We start from the raw sequence: 21,126 nt of genomic DNA on the forward strand, positions 1-21,126 counted from the left end.
TATTAATTTTATTCCTTTTATTTTCCTACTCGTAATCCCACTGTTTACTTTTATAATTTCTTTTTTTACAATGACTGAAAGTATACTGTTCAAAAAAAATAAAGGGATTACTTCAACAGCACAATGTAACTAAGTGTTCCCTTGATTTTCTTGAGCAGTTTATATGTACTCCAAGTAATTTGATGTACAGGGGATAGTCCAAACATAAAAATAAAACATTGTTTTAACCAATACTGTTATAATTTATACATTTATTTCCCAAAATATGAATAAGTTTTACAATTTTGTCTTTCTACAATGTTTCATCTTCCCATGTCAGACAACAAATGGCAAATCATGCACTACACATGTAGTGAGGGTGGTGCCTGCAATTTTCTTTGGACACTGGAAGTGAGTGTGGAGTAAAATCCTCAAAAATTACAATTCATATATACAGCAAAGGTTTCACCAACAACATCGCTGTGGTGTGGTCAGTGCTTTTCCTATCAGGTTTGTTTCGAGGCAATCTTTGAAAAACGGGCACAGTGTTTTAGACTAGAAGAGTGATTTTCTTTTTATTAATTTTCTGTCTCTCTGAATCAGATGAACTGGGGTTACATTAGCAGATATTTGGTTTAAAAAAATGTGGTTAAAGTGCAATCATCTCTGCATAAAAAAAAGGAACTGTTGCATGTCACTGTCTGACTTAATAGCACTCCAACAATCACTTTTGTTGTCGCCTAGCCCGTTGGCATCATCCCATTTCTAAAGCTTGAATGATTCTGCGTCACTGCAATTCTCAAAGTGATTGACAACACTTTGACAACCACCGCTGTGATGAATCACGTGAGGGAAAAGCTCCAATCGCGCTCAAAGTGAGAAAACGTGTACTGTCAGTAGCCTGAATAGTATACAATGAAAATCAGTGTTTCCGTGCGGTACCTGACTCCAAAACGGGAAGACGACTCTACGAGCTGTATATCTATAAGAAAAAACCCTCGAGCGGCCACGACAATATATAGAAGAGTACCTCGACTAACGACCTCTTGCAGCAAATTACTACACACGCACTGAGATGATATGCACATTACTCGTCACCATGAATTCAACATTCGCCTCAAAACAAAAAAAAAAAAAAAAACATTGCAGAATAGATGACAAGTGTTGCCTTTGTGTCGCATATTGAATAAATATCTGTGAGATTCCAAATAAGAGTAAACGTTCTGTACACGCTACATGCTAGAAAGGAATAGAGGCAGCATCAGCATTTTTCTCACTTGAGATGAGACAATAAATGTTTTGTTGTTGTTGTCGTTTCCCTCGGACTAAAAAAATACCTACAATCCAGAATGAGCGTAGAAAAAAACTTTACAAGTCATTTACATACAAGGCCATATTCCGAGGAGTGGCAGGTGAAGCGTTGTGAGTGACAACGTGAGCATGAGACCGTTTTGTGAGGAAAGCAAAGCTGGACAGTTTTTTTTTTCTTTTCAACCCAGCAAGATCTGAAATTTAGATCTTCATTTGTCCTCCAAAGTCCAGACGAGTGGAGCATCCGTGTGCAACGTGGGTTGAAGAAAAAGTAAGCGAGATTAGGATTCAAGGTTTGCTCTGTATGTCATCCGGGACAAGTCTGCCAAATCCATCCGGTGCCGTAAAACCTGCCATGAGCCAAGTCTTTTTCGATTAAATGTGGCAGTTATGATTGCCTCGTAGGTTGGTCATTGCATGAGCCCACACCTGAGCGTGCTTTAAATCTCCGCAAACATTTTACATTTTGATCCCTTCCATTGGAATAAAAACAAAACACAATTTAGTGCAAAGTGCAACCATTAGACTCGAATATAAAAACCGTTTGAGCATTTATACGAATCAATGCTCCAACGGTTTTGCATACTCTTCACATGTAAGCAGTTAATCTTTTCAGTCTCAGTTTCATTGACAAGAACTCAAACAAACAAAAAAACACTTTCTCTCAGCAAGAACACTGGAATCAGGTGGAGGCTGGTTTTTTTTAATCCTTTCTTTCTCAATTCTACATTGATTCCCAACCACTGCTGGAAATTCTCAATTTTCATTGAATTGGCCTGAAAATTAGTTACTATAGAATTAATTTGTAACTTTTTTTTTGTTTAGTGTTGTGTTGTGAGATTTTTGTGATGTCCAAAATAATGCTTTGGCTCAATAAAATGTTGGGAAGCATCTTATAAGAATGATTAATTCCTTTGCACCGTGAAGCCCACCTGAATGCCAGGCCCCTTGTTCATCATACAAAAAAAAAAAAGCCAAACAAAAATAAAACAAACAAAAGATGCAATTCATTACTCAATGAGGTCCTTCATTTAAAAAAAAAAAGTCAAATTACACACAAAAAAGCAGAAACCCCTCCGGCATAGAAATGTCCTTCACGTGGGTTGACCCCCAAAAAAGTCCACAGCAAGCTGACCAGTGCTTCATCCCATGAGTCAGCAGCATGGTTCAAGAGACGGTGGTCCTAATCCTGACGCTTCCAGTTGCAACTGAGGCGAACTAGCAGGATACGTTTCATCTCCTCTGAGTTTAAGGCCTTCAAGGTAATTAATTGCCTTGTCCTTCCTTTTGAGGTCAAAACTTAAAGGATGACGGGGGAGAGAGGGGGGGCAGGTTGATTTAAGTTTCACGCCTGCATTCATCCGGGCTCGGGTTCCTCTGACCAAAATAAATGGAAGTCACCAGAACCTGAGGAGCGCCTGATGCGCAGACACACACACACACACACACGCACAAATATAATAATCTTCTATTTTTACATCAGATTACTTGTTATTTTGGATGATGAGGTCACTGTGTGGCTTTTTCCCCCCCTCATACCCAGATGGTGATTATTTGACCTCAAGGATAGAGGGGTTGGACTCCATGATGGCCACGATTATTTTATCAATGTAGTCCTGGAGTCTGTAGTTGATCTCCTCCTGTTTATGGACGGCCTCCATCAACTGTGATACAGATAAAGAATGATCAGAAGCTTAAAAAAAATAGTAAAAGGGTGTGCGCCTGTGCTCTAAAATTTCGAATGAATCACCTCAGAGCGGGACACAGAGTTGATCTCGGCTGCCAGGGAGTCGGAAAAGGAAGCAGACATCAGGCTCTTGGCTCCCTGGATGCTGAGGTTGATGATCTGCCCGTTCAGCTCATCGTTCTGCTCCTTCAAGCTGCGGTTGTCCTGCAGAGGAAGTCCACACGTTGACTGTGAATCGCGGCAATGGCACAGGAAGAAAAAAAACAACTGCACGCGCAATGAGTCGGGGATATATGAAAGGTCAGTGTACTCGAGACGTAGCTCTGAACTATCAATCTCAGATGTGCATCCTCCCATTGTCACTAAGTCGTGTTCCGCTTCAATAGAAGTTAGGAAAATGCGGATTTGGAGCTGGGAGTCGCGGCTTGGAGTTTGAAGCGGATTATGTGGGACAGGAGAAGTGAACTAATCTCTTTTCGTCAATGGACGCTACAGCTTCGTGTTTGCTTTCAAAACTTTGCTTGTAGCAGACGTGTGCACATTTTTCAGCATGATGTCTCTGATCCACTGGTGAAAGGACACTTTGAACCTCTCCTCTTTCATCTATAACTGCTTCAGACAACAAAGTGTATGCAGAAAAGTGGTGAAGATTGCACGACTGTGTCTGTCCTATGTGTTGTCTTGTGTTATTTTTTTGTTATTTTGACTTCAAAATGGCGCCGCGAGAGTGGCTGCCTTTCCAGCAGCTCCTATTTTTTTGTTGTTCTACTTCTTCCTTTCATAACTTTGCTGCTGTGAATCTGGAATTTCTCCATTGCGAGACTAATAAAGGTTTTCTTAATCTTAATCTTAATCTTAGAAAACGTATTGCTCAAAAATACCCGTTGAATATACACCAGCATTCATTTGAATGTGCACCTGACATATTTCACAGTACAGCTCCTTCGTTTAAACATAGTTCCGTAACTGGGATTTGTCCGCAAGTCAGTACCCTAGTTGATCATGGAGCGATGCCAACGCGCGCTATGCGCAAGTCCGAATCTTCTACCTGTTTGAGTCGTTTGATCTCTTGCTCCAGTTCCGCTTCTCGGGTGCGAGTTTGATACTCCTGCAGCCCGGCGCTGAGCGAGCGGCCCCGTTTTGCTTCCGCCTCCAATTTGTACAATTGCAAGTGCTCCAGCTGCTTTCGCAGGTCTTCAATTAGCTGCGGGAGACAAAGGGAGAGAGCATTTGTAAAATTGTTGCTACTTACACTGGCTTGGTCACTAAACCCAGCAAACACAAATTAAAAGTGTATTGTCATCAAAATGCAATGCCTCAATTGAACGAGCCGAGAAAGCAGGCCCACCTCCTGCGTGCTCTCCTTCTCCTTTTGGTTCTGATGGCGTTCATGGCTCAGCTTGTCGGCCATCTTCTGCCGGGTCTCCATCTCATCCTGCCACTTGACGGTCATGATGTCTACCTCGTCTTCGAGCTTCAGTTTCTCCTGGAAAAAAAAAAAAGTACAAAAGAAAAAAAGGAAGGCAAACATTAACCGGGATGGTTTCGACTGACTGCGGTGGGAATAAGAAGGAGCCGTTACACTGACCTCCTCTAACCTCTCGATGTTTGCTCGTAGACAAGGAACACAGGACCTCAGTTCGCTATTCTCCTCATCAAGCTGCTGCATTCTAGGGAGAAAACATAAACAAGACTACGATGTCGATACTCCCCTCATGTCAGCACTGAAATTGGGTGGCTCTATATTGCCACACGGTGGCAGTATAGAGCCACCTGTTTCACTTCCTGGCTGTAACCTGGACAACACGCGAAACATTTTGTAGTTGCTAAATTAGTGCGCTGCTAAATTGCATAGTTGTATAGTTCTGATGCTTTCATAATTGCGACGTGACAGCGGTGGTATTTAGAGGAGGATTAGATCGGAACCAGAATGTACCTGGACTGCAGGTTTTCCATCTCCAGTCCTCTCTCCCTCTCCAGCTTGCTCAGAGCCTCCTTGTGGCGCCGGATCTCGTGCTGCAGCTGCTCGTCGGCGAGCAGCTCCTGCTCCTTCAGCTGCTCCTCATAGGCGTTGGCGCGGTGCACCAGCTGAAGGTTCTCCTGCCGCAGGCGCGCGTGCTGCTCGCCCGAAGTTTCCGACTCCTTCTCCAGCTCTGCCACGCGACGCTCGAGTAGTAGCATCTGCCAAGGGGGTTCAACGCAAACGATGAGCGGAACTTTCAAATTCGGTGCGAACGCTTCTTTTTCGACGACAACATGAAGCTAATGTGTGACGGCTCACCTTGTCTGTGATGTCATTGTCAGCCAGCTCCAGGATGTCACGGGTGAGGTCGCTCACCGTGTCCAGCGTTATTGAGCTGTTCTGCAGAAGATGTCTAAATGTGTAAAGGGGCAAAACAGAGCTTAGCATCACGCCTATGCGGGACTTCAAATGCTTATTATTTCATGAATTGAAAAACAAAACGATGTGCAGCTTCGGCTTACCTTGCCACCTTCTTGCTGGACAGTCTTTTGCCAGCACTAGATTGGAAGAAAAAAACAACAGGAAAGCGGTCAGGAAGAGAAGACTGATAGAGGAAGGAGACACCATCTCCTGTTAGCTGTTATCAGTGCCATCCCTGCTCTGCTAGTGGAGCGAAAGGGGCCTTGACGAATTCTACAACGATTACGGTCAAAATCGTAGAAGCAAAATACAGACAACCAAACAACCCGTGGAAGCAGAGTGAATCTAAAAAGTGCTGATCTCGGCTTATTTTTTTTTTCTTCACCATCAAACGATAAGCTCGCTCATGAGCAAAGCGCAACCATGATATGTTCTTCGGTCATCGTGCTCCCCCCTTTCACCATTTGAACACTGAAGGCAAATCAAATGGGATTTCAGGGTTACCGTAACTCTGCTACTTGCCAGTAATCCCGGATCAGCGAGTCTTTTCTAATCAACAGCTCTTTTGAAACGCTTTATTCAAAGAGTGACCGTGTAACTCAAAAATATTAAGCGGGAGGGAACAAAAATTTCAGGGTGAATCTGAAATGCACTATAAACTTAAAACGTCCTCTTAAGTTGAAATTTCTAATGCACGTTCCTTTTGAAGAGTAGACTCGTTCCTCCAAAACATGTCTCATTTATGCTATACACGACATGCACAACGTGACAGCGACGCGCGTCAGCTAACACACCACTGCAACACCGCACGCGGCGCCGCAGAGCAGACGTGCGTTACCTAGTCATCTCTAGGAAATTGAGGCGGGTGGAGAGGTCCTCCAGGCGACTTATTTGTTTGTGACATTGGCTACAGAAAAAGTCCAGCGCCTCCTCCTTGAGGAAGCTCTGAAAGCAGTCGGGGAGAGGAGCGGGTGCGCTGCAAGAAGGAGGGAAGGAAGAGGGCGAGAACAAGAAGTGGTGAGTGACAGACAAGCAGGAGGTGCCATCAAGGTGGGAAAAGACCCATGAGGTACGTCGGAGGTATGAAGTGGGAGGGGCTCCCTTGAGAACTTGCAAAGTGTAAGGAAACGTTCTCAGTTGGACAAGGCATTCCCCTGCACGTAGGTAACACTTACTCTTGCTACTTGAGCTCAGAGCTCTTTTGCGACACTCGGATTTGAACGTGAATGGCTCCTTGTCAGCTCTTCCATTATGGAACCAACCTGGCACAGGTTTTTGCTCGCTGAGGCACAAACGCTGCGTCAAAATGAACGCCAGTCAAGGTGTCACTTGATGGTCGTACACGTTGGTACCCTGAGCCATTTTTATCTCAGCGACATGCTCGCGTCGTTCTGAGAGGAAGTGAGGCAAATTTACAAAGTTGTCAAACACACTCATAACGTGAAGGCAAATATGTGTGTGTGTGTGTGTGCGCGCGTGTAGGCTGCCACTGCTGAGTATGACGCATTCACACCGAGTGGGTGAAGTCTGTGGGACGCAGTATCATTTTCTGGAAACTGAGCAACATTTTCTGTATGCAATGTAACCTTAATTTTTTTTTTTTTTGAGAAACGTGTGACTTATTCACGTGAGAATGACCAAAACATGATACAAGATTATCTACCTACGTGATGGTGGGAAATAGAGTGGAGAGAAGAAACGCTGGGGGAGGGCAGTCCCTCGTTGGATCGAGACGTGTGTCAATAAATTTGGAATGAGACAAGAGGAATGAACCGCGTAGTATCTATCTTTATTTACCGTGCCCTTCGCGAGAAAAGGAGAGACGGTGTTGGAAAGGACGCCTGCAGATATCTTATCGCGTTTTGACCTCAGAGTCTGGAAATCAGGGGTGGGAAAACTTTAGTGCTCACATTGAATGGATACTATGTACGATGTGAAATTGCTTATTTGAGCAACTAACCCTTTCGGGGACGGCGGTTCCTACGGTGGACAGCTTATCATGTTATCAGGTTACAGGGTGCATGAAAGGGTTAAATAACCCATGCTTGTGTTTGTCTTTATTATCTGTATGTAATATTTGCAGGACTGGTTGAACAGTCTGCAACATATTACAGTCACTCTTCCTTTGGGGAAATACCACAATGATGACCGTATTGGAAAATGATGTCATGAATAAATAAGGAGCATACCTCGGAGAGAGCAGAGCGGAGACATCGATCTGCTGAGGGCTCTGCGCCAGAGGGCAGTCAACGGCGATATCGGCGCCCTCCTCTGCACTTTCCAGCAGCAGCTCTGACGTATTGCTCTCGCCGAAATCTTCAAAATGCTCCTCCTCGCCGCCGATGACCGCCACCGGGGAGGGGTTGTGCAGCTCCGAGTTGAGTGAGAACCTTTGGGGCGGGGAGGGGAGACAAAACAACACTTAAAAAAATTCAAACAAGGTGCATGTACAAAGCCCAACAGAAAAACCATTTGACGCCTGGCGATTTAATCAGAATCAGAATCAGAATCATCTTTATTGGCCAAGTATGTAGAACACACAAGGAATTTGTCTCCGGTATAACACGCTGCACTAGTATCATCGTAAACAACAAAATCTTTGAACCATTTTAGAGTAACCAGTAGTAGTAGTTTTGTGGTGCAAGAAGAGTGACTATGTCAGTGACTGTTTAAGGAGTTAATGGCTAGAGGGAAGAAGCTGTTTAAGTGTCTACTGGATTTGGTGCGCATGGATCTGTAGCGTCTGCCTGAGGGGAGTGGCTGAAAAAGGTGGTGGGCAGGGTGCGAGGAATCCAGGAGGATTTTCCGTGCCCTTGTCTTGATTCTTGCAGTGTGCAAGTCCTCAAGAGTGGGTAGGGCGGTGCCAACGATTTTTTCTGCCGTCCTAACTGTCCGTTGAAGTCGGATTTTGTCCTTTTTTGTGGCGGCCCCAAACCAAACCGTGATGGAAGAACACAGGATTGATTCGATGACTGCCGTGTAGAACTGTCGTAGCACCTCCGCACCATTCAGAAAATAAACCCACTGATCTTATTTTTGCAAGCTGGAAAGATGACTCTTCCTGTTTTCCGACGGGATACGTCGAGAGCCTCGTGCACTCAGGATGAGGATGTGCCAATCAGCAGAAAAAGCTCGCGCTCTCAGCACACAAATACAAGGCAGCATTTGGCTTGTTCGCAACACAAGTGGTTTTGCTATCTGAAACCACGTTAACACCAAGATGCATGGGTTAAGGTTTACAAATAAAACTCTCTGCTCTGAATAAACATGAACTGGTTAAACTGTAACAACACCAATGTACCAGCCACTTACCCTTTACCCAGGCTCTTGGTGCATGTCCCCAAATTGAGGTCCCTCGCGCAGAGTGCCGGTGAGGAAAGAGAACGCATCGCTAAACGCCCGCCGATGCTCTGGCGTGAGAGCCTCGGAGCAACTGGGGTTAAAACCCCAGCCAACCAGAGTGGAATCCTGAAATCTTACGGTTGAACTTCAAACAAAACCCAAGACTCCAAAGAGCCAAAGCTGCCGTGTAAAGGGTGCAATGTAGCGTCTGTGCTTAGCGGCAGACTGAATCAGGGCTGACTGTGAGTGGGTTAATCAGATTTGAGGCTAAGCAACAGCCATCAGACGGTCCAGCTGACTGTCCGAGAGCCAAATGTGTGTGGGGACAGCACTTGGACAGAGAAGGGTTGGGGTTGGGGGGGGGGGGGGGTAATCCTGCTACAGTCTTAAATCCCTTACCCAGACCATAGTAGCATCATTTCAGTCCAAGGCTACAGAGCTAGCCATGCTAACTTGATCGGGTAGCAAAACCAGAAGCTGGAAAATGCCAGAAATTAATCGACCGGGAAGTGATTTTCATACAAGAAATGAGGTTCAACGTTTGGCAAGGATAAAGGAAAGAGCGAGAGCAGGTGACATCAGAACATTGGAACAGTGTTCCTGTCAGTGAGACGGCGTGAATGGGCAATGGAGAAAAATCGGCTTACTCCAAGAGAAAGAAAGAAGAAAAAAAAAGGCATTTTGGGGGAAAACAACAAAAGAGCTGAGCTCAACACTTCCTGGAATTCAAGGCTGGAAGGGGAAGGCCAAATGCGGTCATCAAGGAGGCCGGGGCAGATCACAAAGTCAGCACTTGGCATTTGCCCTAAACACGATCAAAACTAGTGACAAGAACATTTTGGAATAAGATATCCAGGGGAAAAAAAATGTTGAATGAAAATGCATCTGTCACTTTAAATTTTCTCAGCCAAAAGAAAATCTTTTTTGGTGTCGGTACTGCAATCCTTTCCATCTTTTCCCACCCAAAAGGAATGACAACATAGTAGATTTGTTTGAACAGAAGTGGCTGTGGTTCAAGGTCTTCCATCTCAAGTTATCTCAGCAAAGTGGCAAAGTTTCGGCTATCCTGAAACATCAACAGTCAACATTCCAGCAGTGCACAGTCGTGTGCTCGTGTGTTCCATTTTTTTTTTTTTGCCGGCTCTTCGAGGAAAACACAGATGGGCCTCCAGTAACCGCACAAGAATACTAAGCTATGCTGCCAATTAACCCGCCCGTCTGCTGACCCGAGTAGAACTCCCGACAGTCACTTATCTGGCGCTGGCACTGACATCACATGACCAACGTGAAGGGTCAGTGAGCTGGCTAAGCTTAACCTTTGGCTCAAAGGTCAAGTGTGCCGTGGGGAAATTAGCCACTTGTATTGATTCACGACAAATATCTTCATTCATCCATCATCGGAAACGCTGCTTTAGCTGAACGTTTGTCGCAGTTTCCACACGTTTGTGCAGATGACATAATTTATTTTTTTTTTTAATAATTTCCAAAAATGTAACAAGCAGAGAAAGGAAGTTGCGTGTGCCATTCCACCAACCTATTGATGGCCTCTTCGGGGTCATGAAGTGCAGCCTCGATCCCGCTGTCCGTGTCCACATCCTCGTGCATTTCCGGGGGCACGAGGGCACCGGTGTCCTCGTCCGTGAATGTCTCGCATTCGCTGTACGTGCTCTCGGAACCCAGGTACGCGCTGTCCGTCACCTCATTTTGCTGCAGTCACACAAAGACTCCTTTTCAACAACAACAAAAACTCACTGCACGCAGAGATCGGAACCTTTCTAAATGAAAACAAATACTTGTCCAACTACTCCGACAACTATAAACCAACTTAGTTGATGCGGATTGGCATTAAATTGTCAGGACAATTTCAGCAGCAAATGACGACAGGTGAAAAAGTTCAGAAAGACTGCGGAATAAAAGAACCGAGCAAAACAAACGACACACCGTGAGCAGACTTCAGAGGCAGTCTGCTGCTTTTCAAAACGGCGTGTAGAAGCAAAACGCCTCGAAGCTTTCAACAAAACAAGCTTATTATAAAAAGCGAGAGACTGGATTTGAAGCGTCTCGACACCAAATTGTGTCCTGGCTGTAAAGCAACAATGGATTCAAGACAGGTGAGTCACAATGGAAGGCGTACCGGGCAGAACGACGCGTCAAGAGAAGCCGGGGAAGAAGTTCTACCCACCATGTCCCAAACCATTCACAGACAGGAAAGCTGGCCTGCCACCAGCGCATCCTAAAACGCTTCCTTAACGTCCACCCTCACGCCGAGACAGAGCTGCTTTGAAAAATGGAAAGTCCCGTACACACGTTCGGTTCCGCTGGGTGGTCACACAGGGGGTGGAGACCAAAGTCTAAAAGTGAGTCGGCTGTAATGTTTCCCCGACCGGCGGCGAGATAAAACGGCATGGCGACGACGTAATCTTTAATTAGGGACGGGGCGATTCCGCAATATCTCAAAGTGCACATCGTGGAAAGCGTTGCATAACTGCTCTTGTCGTGTGTCTGCATTAGAGATGAACAACTGGGGACTGTTTGGTAGCTTGAGTGATTTTTTCCTCTTTTTTTTTTTTTAAGTTTTGGGGGCGTGGTTTTAAAAGGTGTTTCATAAAAACCGAGGGAAATGTGAGGTGTAGGAATAACTGGGTGGAGAGGGGCCTTGTGCCGCTCAGCATCACTTCGCTTGTTTTGAAAGCAAACGGTGGCAGAACAGTGCGACCATTGAGGGGGCACCCTTTTCTGAGTGGAAAAACAAGCCTGTGGACACATGGAGAGGGGTGGGGGGGTGGGGGGACTACTTCAATAAGATGCAAACAAACATTGCTCGCAGCCACCAGTCACACCCGCAGGTACAGCTATTGCCTTTGGCTTCATCACATTAACAGTGGCTCAATATTTGCATTAACTGCGCAACATATACCGGTATTTATTTTCCCCGCTATATTGCGATTGCGGGCAGCCCGGTAGTCCAGTGGTTAGCACGTGGGCTTCACAGTGCAGAGGTACCGGGTTCGATTCCAGCTCCGGCCTCCCTGTGTGGAGCTTGCATGTTCTCCCCGGGCCTGCGTGGGTTTTCTCCGGGTGCTCCGGTTTCCTCCCACATTCCGAAAACATGCGTGGCAGGCTGATTGAACACTCTAAAAATTGTCCCTAGGTGTGAGTGTGAGCGTGGTTGGTTGTTCGTCTCTGTGTGCCCTGCGATTGGCTGGCAACCGATTCAGGGTGTCCCCCGCCTACTGCCCGGAGACAGCTGGGATAGGCTCCAGCACCCCCCCGCGACCCTAATGAGGATCAAGCGGCTCGGAAGGTGAATGAATGCGCAACATATACCGGTATTTATTTTCCCCGCTATATTGCGATTGCAATTTATTAGAAGAGTATTTTAAAACTGTGGAAAATCTCTGCCAATATTGAGGACACCTTTGGATCCTGCCAATGAATTTTCCAGCCGCCCCTCCACAAATATTCTTGACATTTTGCAAAGTGTTTTTTTTGTGTAATCCGGTCGACAGAACCCCCCGATGTCCGCTCTGCGCATACGCCGGACTGCACTTCTACGCCACACCAAGTGAGGGCACTCCGATAATTGCAAAATGTGACTTTACATTCACAGTAGACCCTGAATTATGTGTAGCTATGATACCGTATAGCTAACATAAATTACATACTCTGCGCAACACAAAGTTGACTTTAAATCTACTCTCCCGAATGATTTCTTGTCTGCACCAGCACATCTGAAGCAGCCGTGTTCTAAGAAACCAAGCGGGGCACTTGGGCCGCCAGGAGGTTAAAGCAACACTCATCATGACACTCCATTGTTCAAAAATGCACACGGCGGCAGAAAACGGTTACGTTTTTTTTGCAGACGCCCGCAAACAATACGATGCTTAAATATACAAATTTGGCGCGGTGCACAAGAATGTCAGATATGCAAACCACAAGTACAAAAACAGCCCATACTCGTGATACGCCCAGTTCAATATTTGTCAAAGAATCTTATCAAGCTCAGCCTGCCAGATGCTACTCAACGTCAGCCAAAACGGGTTGTTCGGTCGGTGGAATATTCTCAGAGCGGTAACGATAGCTCGGGTCGGTTGCGGCGGCAAGAGTGAGAGTGCACCGAGAGGTCAACTCGGAGCTACCGCGAGCGATGACAGGAAGTCGCTGCAAAACGCGACCTTTTGTGTGCAGCGTCCCACCTCGTCATATTCCTCTGGACACCCGACAGCTCCGTCGCCCGGACTGTAGTTTGCCCTGTACAGCTGCGGCTCGGGACCTGCAGATAAGGACAGGGAAGACGTGTTTCGTGTGTGTAAACATGACATCACTGTGCAAAGGAAGCTCTGCAAACACGGGGGAGAGGAGTAATGGGTGCGTACGTACAAATAGCATTCGTGAAGGACAAGGAGGGTAAATAGTCAAAGTCGCCTTTTACTTTAAAAAAATGATTAGAGCAGAGTTTGGGATAATAGTGAGGGGTGTATTCGATCTCATTATGTAACATTTACACTCACATTTCAGGGGCTACGGTGTATCCCGTGACAGATACACCAGCAAAACAATACAAGGGCCAATCGTAAACTTGTATCCAAACATAACCAAGAACAAGGGGTGCAACCCGAGATGGAGTCTTGTGTATCAGCCTAACAAAGCTTTTCATGCGCCCCGGTGAAAAAGAAAGAGTGCTTTGCCGGGATATTCCTTCTGCCCGATACTTGCACACACCGCAGGCCATTTGAGTTTGATTAGACTGCAGACATGCCAGAGCGGCTACAAGGGAGGAGACGTTTCCTTAAGCTGCAGGTTGCGGCCTTTTCCTTTTTATTAAAAAGAAATACCTGCCCCGTACTCAAAGTTTCAGACACAGGATAGGATATTTGAAAAGCAGATTTTGCTTCCCGGTCAGGGGATGTTGTGCGCACATCAACAATTAGTCGTAAAGCCGAGAAGGCTTTCCAACGGGGAGTGACCGCAGGATCGAGACGGCCAAGAAAATACACAAAATACAGCCGTCGCACACTTTCGAGCAGTTCACCACCTATTTCGTTCCAGCTCGGTTTTCTGATCAACAGCAAATAGTGTTGACATACTGTATGTTTCATATCTTCCCGAGAGTTTTACATTCAACTAGCAATGACTGAGAACCCGAACAATTAAGAAAAATAAATAAAGTTTAAAAAAAAACACTGCACAGGTCCCAGAGAGACAGAGAGAGAAGGCGAGCATATAAATTATTGAGGGCGAACAGGACTCTCTGCCCTCAGTTGAGCGTTGAAACCAACGTGCACACACGTTCGTGCGGCTCTGGCTTTCAAACGCATCTCTTATTCATGTCTCGGGGTAACCGGACCTATTCAAGATAGAAAGCTTTGGGGGTGGGGGTGGGGGGTGTCTAATGGTGTCAATATGGGTGAGCGGATGGAGGCAAGCAGTGCTTTTATGCGGCACAGCAACAATCTGGTGCTGACATTTCTCTTTGATTCACTTCAGGCGACATTTACGAAACTCCAGGAAATCAAGCTAACTTTAAAACGCCACTAAAATGCGTGTTCACTCGCCTCCATTGCTGATAGCAGAAATTCCTCGGTGGAAGTCTTCAAAGCTGATGACTCCCAGCCCACTGGGATCCAAAAACTTGGTCAGATCTTTTACCTGAAGATCAAGATTCAGAGTCAAAAAAAAAAATAAACCAATAGATGTTATGCAAGTTTCATTTTATGGGTGAAATTCAAATTTTACAAGGATGTTGATATGTCCAAAGTGCAACCATTTGCATACGGTGGATTAGAAACCCCGCTGCTCATGAGAAGCAGTTGGTTGCGCACAGAAATATCCGCACAGCAGTGTTCAACGGGTTACATAAGGGCACCTACATACTGTATATTCCATCAGGCGGTAACCTAGCAACAAGAACATGCTTCCGGCGATGCAGCGCCTTGGAGAATAAAAATAACATGAAATTGGAGCAGATCCGTCCTGGGTAAAAAAAAAAAAAAAAAATGTGCAGAAACTCCAGGGTCCATCGCCAATGCCAACTTTGTGGCGGGGCTGCCTTGGAGAAGATTTTTGTTGCGGCAGCTGCAGGAAACAATCAAAACCGACACACAAATAAGAACCTGTCACATGTCCGCGGTGCAGAAGATGACACAAACCCTTTATTATGGTCCAATTGCAAGTCTTCCGCGCTCTCTCCGAACACTTTTATTGTGCGTAGCGGACCATCGTGTTGGGTCTAATTTTGTATGGGGTTACTCTTGCAAACAAGCTGATGTACTCAGCAATGCCGATCTCGGACTCCCTTAATTTGAGCGGTGGCACGCAATCACATACATGACAAATGATTCATCATTCATTCATTCATCTTCCTAACCGCTTGATCCTCACTAGGGTCGCGGGGGGTGCTGGAGCCCATCCCAGCTGTCTTCGGGCAGTAGGCGGGGGACGCCCTGAATCGGTTGCCAGCCAATTGCAGGGCACACAGAGACGAACAACCACTCACCACACTCACACCGAGGGACAATTTAGAGTGTCCAATCAGCCTGCCATGCATATTTTTGGAATGTGGGAGGAAACCGGAGCACCCGGAGAAAACCCACGCAGGCCCGGAGAGAACATGCAAACTCCACACAGGGAGGCCGGAGCTGGAATCGAACCCGGTACCTCTGCACTGTGAAGCCCACGTGCTAACCACTGGACTACCGGGCCGCCCCATGACAAATAAATGAAGATGAATTGAGAATGAGGGAGTTAGCGCACTCCTAAGTTGAAGTACCACGACGACTCATCTTTTGCATTTCACTTTTGGCGAAAAATGGGCTTTGCGGCTCGAAACAGAAACACCACCATGGGGGGGGGGGGGTGAGAAAGCGGAGGTGTGATTGCAGCGTGAGGACTCAGTCTGAAGAGCATTGCTATTCTGAAGGCGGTACAAAATAAAAACCACAGACCAGCAGGGCCAAGACGAACTGACATGAGATTGACTTTATGGAATATACAAAATGATAGTTTCTCTCATGTGCAATATTCGGCACTACGACACTGCAAAGCCCAAACGCAAACACTATAAAAGGCGTTTTTGCGGCTCTTCTGGTCGGCCGAGCATGTGGGTTTTTTGTCTAATCAGTGATGGGGCACGCCTGATCGCACCCCCCACATGCCTTTTTCAGAAGAATACGCTTTTGGTGGAAGAGTTTGCCTTAGTGAGAGAGGATGTCACAATAATTCCCATCCAAAGTGCTGATAAAATGATCGCAAGGTCGACAGACATGCAAAGAGATTGGTAAAAAGAGAAGAGAAAAAAAAATATGGATAGTAGACACAATTCAGGTCAGTGAACATTCCATTGTGGATTAGAGGGGCAGCGCAAAAAAAAAAAAAAAGCACAGAGGAGGCAGGGCGGCTAAAAGTGGGGTTGGGAGTGTCGACGGACATGCGGGTTGCCGCCACAATACAGCTCGGCGTGGCTTTTGTGCACAATTGGGGTCAAAACCAGTCAGCGTGGTGGTTAGCAAGAAGGCTTGGAATGCCTTCAAAACCGCACCGGCGCGCACGCACTTGGTCGTTTTTTTTTTTTTCCCACGGCAGTCGTAGCGGCACAGCATAAGCGGCAGGCTGACTTTTAGCGCTCTAGAGACAGAAAAGAATCACAACTCTGTTGCCTATATTTGCAAGAAGGAACCGGGTCAAACAAAAGCGGACGACTGGGGCAAAGCCATTCACTTCACCATCACGATATGTGAATGAAGCTTGGTGGTTTATCTCTCTTACATAAATTGGAGGCTTTAGTCACAGTCACCTCCGCCAGTAAGCTTACGGCAATGATTCTGATATCAGATCTCAACTCAATCATCTACTTGGCCAACACTCCTACTGGCTTTTTATATCCCACAAGTGCTTGATAACATCCCTGCGATTCCAAAGGCTGCTCTGTGTTGTTGTTGGTTTTTTTTTCTTTAATAGGCGGCTAAAATAGCACCGCGTTCAAACTCTGGTCAATTTTGTAATCTCTCGGATCAGAACTAATTAGGCATGGAGGTTATTCAAGTCTCCATGACCATATGGTGTCAACATCAGGCACGCAGGCAGTGCTCCACCACCCAGTGACGTGTAACATCCCTTGAATGAGGATTTGACTATCCACTGTGTGGTTTAAAGCGCCTATTCACGACAGAGACAAATGAAAATGCTTATTTTTCAGCAAGCGGGAAGTTACAGAGCTGACAGGTTTCCAGATTGGAAACTATGGGAAGAATTGACACACTTCCCTCGGGTCCTCACATGCATAACAACAGGTGGAGTCGATAGCTGACTAACTATGTGACACGAGCACGGCTTTGTGATTCACATTCACACAAAATAATGAGCAGCCTGCGGCCTGCAACCGAGTCAGGAAAATATATTTGACTCTTAAGCCTTCACAATTCTCAGCGGAGTGATCCATGAATGCCGAAGACGTGAACTGGGCCAGATGCCCTCGTTAGAGAGTATTTATGTCATAATGTGGGATGCAGTAAATGGTTGAGGGTCATGCACGGAGGCCGACGTCAGACATTTCACAGGAGATAATCCCCTGAGAGCTAATACTATGCAAATGAGAAGACGAGCGTTTGTTATTTGACATATGGAGGAAATGCCAGGCCGATGCGACCAATATGCTTGACGGACGTGTTTAGATGATAACCCAAATCCTCGCGCTGGAACGGCTCGTGAATGCATGAAAGACTAATCCCGCGGCGGTTTCAGTCATGTGACGCTGAGCTTCTTTAGCGAAGGAAATTGGGAGGGGTTGGCAGCAAATATACACAAGCGACACCCTAGTGTAGAAGCAATTAGCGACAATGAGCTCGCTCGCGGGGATACTGAATACTTATTTTTGAACGCTGGTTTTGGCGGGTCTCAAATTGTCAAAGGGTAAAAAAGGCGAAAAGGCAGTGCATTTGGGACCTGGGTTTTCACTGGGGCCTTACCTGACTTTATCTTAACATCAACATCAAGATGGAGCCTTCCAAGAAAATGAATCAAGTTACTTCATGGAAAAACATCTTACCTGGTCAGCACCATAGGCAGTAGCGAACTCCATAAACTCCTCAATCCGAACAAAGCCATCTCCGTCCTGGTCTAAAGCATCGAATACAGTTTTTAGAGGGGAGGCATCTTCTTCTCTCGCGTTGACAGCGGAAACCATTGGCAGTGAGTCATCTCCCACCATCTTGGAGAGAGCAACCGTCTCCACACTTGGATCAATCGTCCATCCAGTCTTTTCTGTGCAACTGCTCAACTCCACAACATCAAAATCTTGCAGATTGTTAATTGTTAGTTTCTCTTCCCTCGGTTCTGTCGTCGCATCACGAGCGGTTTCATCATTTACTTCCTCCTGCGGCTTCAAGTTCCACGGTCCCTCACTGCAGACTCCATCAGTGATTGAGCAAAAATCCAAAGCCATTTCATCATTGGCTCGATGCTCGGCCGTGGTGCAGATTTTGCTTTCCGTCAAATCTTTTGGTGTACCTTCCACAGAGAAGCTCCCACAGCTGAGATCACCTCTGATGATGACATCCTCAGCCGGAGAGTCTGTCTGCGACGAAATCGCAGGAGGTGAGTCACTCTCGTCTTGGAGATCTAAGGTCCTGCATATCGTTTGGGCAGCATGTTTAACGTCGGAATCCTCGGTTGCATCCGACTGTGCACCTGCTGGGCTATCGGGATGAAGGGTTAGACCGCCGTCAAGTTCTGGACCCTCAAAATCCAATAAAGATCCTTGAGGACAAGCCAGTAGTGTGCTGCTGTGGCTAAGTAGAAAGCTGTTCTCAGGTAGCCCTTGTGGGGTCAAACTACTGTTTACTGGCAGAGCTGTCACTTGATCTGGGAATAAACCTTTGTCTCCAGTTTCACGTGACAAAGTTGGCCTGTTGTGTATCAGGGCCTCCTCTTGTGACAGGTCTACCAGTCCTTCACTGACACCGTGTGACACGCCCGCTAACTCAGAGGCGACAAAAGTCTGCTTATCCGAGAGGAGATCTGTGGAAATGAGTGAATCTGCTGGATTTGATTCAGAATTATACGTACATTGGGAAGACGGCACTGTCGTGCTACTGTTGGTTATTATCTCAGTCTGTCCATTGAAGGTGCTGTTGCCTCCAAGAGAGGCCTCCTCAAATACAAAGTTTTTCCCAACCACATCAGTGAGGTTGGGAGAAAACAGCCACGAAAGCATGAAGTCATCAGGTTCCTTGTTTCTTTCCGTGTGAGGCGATGTGTCAGAAGCAGTGGAATGACACTCTTCAAAAAACAAATCTCCACAGGGATAATCGGAAATATACAAAAGTTTATCCAATTCGACCGGCGCATCCTGGTAGACTTGGTCCATTTTGCTTTGCTGAGATGTCAGATCGGGGTCGCCAAAATGCAAACCTGTTTCACCACAGTTGTTTTGACACAGGAGACCCCCATTGTCTGAGTCCAGGCTGAGAAATCCAAGAGGAAACGCTTGCTCGGACTCCCACTGCGCACGCCCCAAAGGGCTAGACACCACCGTGGGTTCCATCTATTTTGGCTACAGGTGTTTCATCTCCAAAGCAAATTCGCACGTCATACTTTATCTTAGGTTATATAGGGTTATGCGGTACAACTTAATATTAATGCGTCCATCTTGTGGAAACTTTTGCCGTGATTATAAGTTTTATACAGATGTCAATAAGTACTTTTTTTCTAACTTGACAGATCGGCAACCACATTCAACAAACGTATGATCGAATATCAAACGCATTTTCCCAATTTTCACCATATTAATGTTTCCAAATATTTAGTCTGGTTTGACTCACTTGATGTCTTTTTTCGGGCATGGCTGGTCCACGTATGGCTTTTCCCAAATCACGGTCTCTGCCCAAAAATCATCAAACGTTTAAGTCAAGATATTAGTAAAAACGACGAGAATAACACTTCGGCACCGAACCCAGAAAAAAAACACGCAGTGCATCTCGAATCGAACAGTATTTGCGTCAACGTTAGCTTAGCCGATTCGCTCATCGTATCCCATCGTGAGCAAAATTACCTCCTCTATAAAGATGAGCGCATGGTAAGGTTTACCAAAACATTTCAAGGCAGAAACATTAGTGCACACCGGCGTTTAAATGCCATTGGTACGGGATTCTCGTGGATTTCTCCTGAAAGGAATTGGGAAAAATAACATTAGCTCCTCCTTTCCAGCATCCTACCGCTTCACTGCTATTGGCTAGGTGATGAGCTAGCCCAAATTAGCCTATTAGCTCGGTACCAGGCCAAACAGACCGTCCGCCACCATGTCCTGGGCGAGTGCATAAACAAACAAATCCTCTGTCACAATTTAAGTGTTACGGATGTCGTCGTCGTCTATGGTATATATATTTCTTTGCTACGGAAATCCACCTGTATCCAACTCAAAAATATGGGCCAACCCAGACCGTGACGACTTCGCTCTTTCCTCGACCCAAAAATACTTCCGTACAAAATGTCACTGTGCTCCGATGAAATAAAAAAAAAAAACAGCGATTAAATACCGAGAATAAGTTCCATCGTTTGCCTGCCGATGTTGTCACGTACGATCTCTCTCTCGCATCAGCATCCCTACCCACCGCGTCTTCTTCCTCTTCGTCATCCCCCACATCCTCCTCCTCCTGTCACCGCAGACACATGCTGACGTTTCACGCAAGCGTACAAAACTCCGCAATGTCATTTTTAAAAATTATGGTTGGTATTCCCAGTTTCCAAATACTCAGTTTTCCAAAATTTACATGTTCAGTTTTGCATTTTTACCTCCTGCAATCACACTTCCAACTCCACCAAGTCATAGGACACAAAAATGCACAAGACAGATCATTTTTTAAATTATAGTTTTACAGCGCCCCCACCTGGCGCAAACCAATACTGATCCTCCGATTGGATGACAGTGCGTGGATGTTGTACTTTTTAAAGTCTTCCATATTAAAAGTGATTCCCAACCTTTAGCCAGCCAAGGCACATATTTAACATTAGAAATAAAAATGTCATACAAATTATATATACCAAAATCATGACGAGGTCATCTCCATTTACTCACAAATTTAAATCTGGACCTTCTTTAGTTGACCAAAAAGCTTAACACGGTATCTGTGGTATGAAAGGCAACATGTGGCTTGTAGCTACACAGGTCAATTGTAATTTCAGCCATCTCGTGGAAAGCATTTAATTGTTCGGCCAGTCATCTGATGGAAGTCATGATGGAAAATTCAGGAAATGACTCCACAAAGGATCCCATATTAAATATAATAAATGTTTTACTAAGTGACTGATCATCACAAAATGGAATGTGAGGACAAATGTACATGAAATGCAGAATAACACAACACAGGATTAAGATTACATGGTGCTGTATCACAAACGTTGGCAGTCGTATTGAATATGTGATATTTCC

At 45.7% G+C, this 21,126-nt stretch overlaps 1 protein-coding gene across 4 annotated transcripts; it reads right to left on the reverse strand.

Moving 5' to 3' along the window:
• Nucleotides 1-2: 2 nt before the first annotated feature.
• rab11fip3 (RAB11 family interacting protein 3 (class II)) lies at nucleotides 3-20,319 on the reverse strand. Of its 4 annotated transcripts, XM_052071659.1 has the most exons (15): nucleotides 17,746-20,319; nucleotides 14,258-14,351; nucleotides 12,899-12,975; nucleotides 10,237-10,409; nucleotides 7,550-7,750; nucleotides 6,199-6,336; nucleotides 5,462-5,497; nucleotides 5,259-5,352; nucleotides 4,914-5,158; nucleotides 4,566-4,647; nucleotides 4,326-4,463; nucleotides 4,026-4,181; nucleotides 3,041-3,181; nucleotides 2,830-2,954; nucleotides 3-2,708 (listed from the first exon to the last, which is right to left on the reverse strand). In XM_052071659.1, exons 1-14 carry the CDS (start codon nucleotides 19,240-19,242, stop codon nucleotides 2,841-2,843), a joined length of 3,186 nt encoding a protein of 1,061 aa, XP_051927619.1. In that variant the 5' UTR covers nucleotides 19,243-20,319; the 3' UTR covers nucleotides 3-2,708; nucleotides 2,830-2,840. The 4 variants fall into 4 exon arrangements, with proteins under 4 accessions (XP_051927619.1, XP_051927618.1, XP_051927620.1 ...); XM_052071658.1 differs by having other exon boundaries at nucleotides 3-2,954; XM_052071660.1 differs by lacking the exon at nucleotides 6,199-6,336 and having other exon boundaries at nucleotides 3-2,954; nucleotides 17,746-20,315.
• Nucleotides 20,320-21,126: the final 807 nt, after the last annotated feature.

The sequence above is a fragment of the Hippocampus zosterae genome, chromosome 7, assembly GCF_025434085.1.
Source record: "Hippocampus zosterae strain Florida chromosome 7, ASM2543408v3, whole genome shotgun sequence".
NCBI classification, from domain to species: Eukaryota; Metazoa; Chordata; class Actinopteri; order Syngnathiformes; family Syngnathidae; genus Hippocampus; species Hippocampus zosterae.